Source organism: Neopelma chrysocephalum, unplaced genomic scaffold (genome assembly GCF_003984885.1).
Source record: "Neopelma chrysocephalum unplaced genomic scaffold, ASM398488v2 Primary Assembly neopelma1_94766, whole genome shotgun sequence".
Lineage (NCBI taxonomy): Eukaryota > Metazoa > Chordata > Aves > Passeriformes > Pipridae > Neopelma > Neopelma chrysocephalum.
The window spans coordinates 2,023-3,700 of NW_020923472.1; the positions used below are offsets into that span (position 1 = coordinate 2,023).

General features: G+C 56.6%; 1 protein-coding gene across 1 annotated transcript; it reads right to left on the reverse strand.

Annotated features, from left to right (window-relative positions):
- Window positions 1–380: 380 nt before the first annotated feature.
- On the reverse strand, window positions 381–1,366 carry LOC113980589 (early activation antigen CD69-like; the record flags this gene model as incomplete). The annotated part of the gene is given in 3 exon segments (XM_027707817.1): window positions 381–792; window positions 939–1,039; window positions 1,131–1,366. Coding segments are annotated over 3 exon segments (452 nt in total), but the record flags the coding sequence as incomplete, so codon positions are not given.
- Between the last annotated feature and the right edge of the window lie 312 nt (window positions 1,367–1,678).

Here is a 1,678-nt window from a genome sequence, read left to right on the forward strand (position 1 = left end):
AGGGCAGTTCTGTGAGGGCGGTTCTGTGAGGGAGGTTCTGTGAGGGCGACTCTGTGAGGCTGTTCCGCCATCTTGGCTCCCTCAGGGCGAATGTGGCCGCCTCGGCACTCGCAGATGATCCCTCGGGTCTTTGCCCGCCCAGACGGGGCGAGCGGCCCCCGCAGCTCCTGCACCCACCAGGACACGAGAGACAGTGCTGAGACCGTACAAACTTTAATATAAATGTAAAAAAAGGAGAAGAGAGAGGCACAGCAGCGGCACTGATACAATAACTCTGCTGAGGCCACGATCAGGACATTGTACATTTACATTGATAGATTCAAATACTGTTCAGCAGTGCATAAATGCGTCATATGCGCACATTAAAGCACCTTAGTGTTATGCACCCACACCCTTACAGTGTAAATATACAGTGATAGAAAATGAGGAAGATTTCTGGAGAAAGAAACCCCTAGTCCACAAAGGCACACGTCCACTTCCACATCATGTCCCTGCAGGTTCACCTCCTTGAGATCAGCTACTGAGGTGACAATGACAAAAGGCACCGAGGTTACTGAGGCAGTGCTGAGATGTGTCACAAGGTAAATGTTCATCTGCAGAAGGACATCCCTGGGCTAGTGGAAGAAGGAAAGCTGCGAGTCTTCAGGATGGAGAAGGTCCTTTCTCCCTCACTTCTGTTACAGCTGAGGTTGGGGTTTGCTGCAGAGATACGGCAGCTGCGTTGAACAGTCCTCACTCCTGAGTACATTGTCTGCCAGGTACACACACTCTGAATTGCCAAGGACCTCCAGCCTGCAATGAGGAGCAGAGACAGCACTGTCACAGGGCAGGTCTGTTAACAGGACAGGTCATCTCTGCCCATTCCCCCCAGCACATGAGGAGGGACGGTCCCAGCAGCCTCGTCCCCCCCATCCCCTGCCCGTCCCCCCGGGACTCACGAGGAGTTGTAGCTGCTGCCGTCCACCCACTGCAGCCGCTCGCCCCGTCTGCGCAGCCCGAGCCAGTAATCCAGGTTGTCACTGAGGTGGAAGGCGAAGTTCTGGGAGGGAGAGAGGAGCAGACAGTGAGAGCTGCCCCAGCCCAGGAACCCCCCTCTGCCACCCACACACCCCCTAGAGCCCCTCACTCACCATTTCCTCGTCGCTGAGCACGGCCAGGGAGGCCCCGAGCTCAGAGCACCGATTCTGAGCCTAGTCCCAGCTCCTCCAATCCAGTGAGAAGTAGTAACAGACCCTGTTGTGCTGATCCCAGGCCTCAGGACAAGGCACCAAACATGGACCCTTAGATGTAACTGGTGGAATCTCTGCAGGACTAGGCACCAAGTATGGACCCTTAGGTGTATCTGGAATCTCTCCATGACTTTCTTCTGGAGAGAGAAAGGGAGAACGTCTGAGGATTCCCCTCCCCAGGGAACCCAGCCCTGTGCCCAGAGCTGCCTCTGTGCCAAGGCAGCTGCTCCTTCCTCACCCGCCGACACAATCTTATCCAAAGCCGGGTTCAGGAGCACAGACAGCACCAGGAACGCAGTCAGCCATGGGTGGGATCTCAACCACTTGCCTGGAGCTGGAAAGAGCCACTGGCCGTGAGGACGGGGCTGTGCTGAGCAGGCCCAGCCCTCACATCCCCCCAGCCAACACCGGAGCAGCCAGAAGTGTCGGCACTGACCACTGACGGGGCC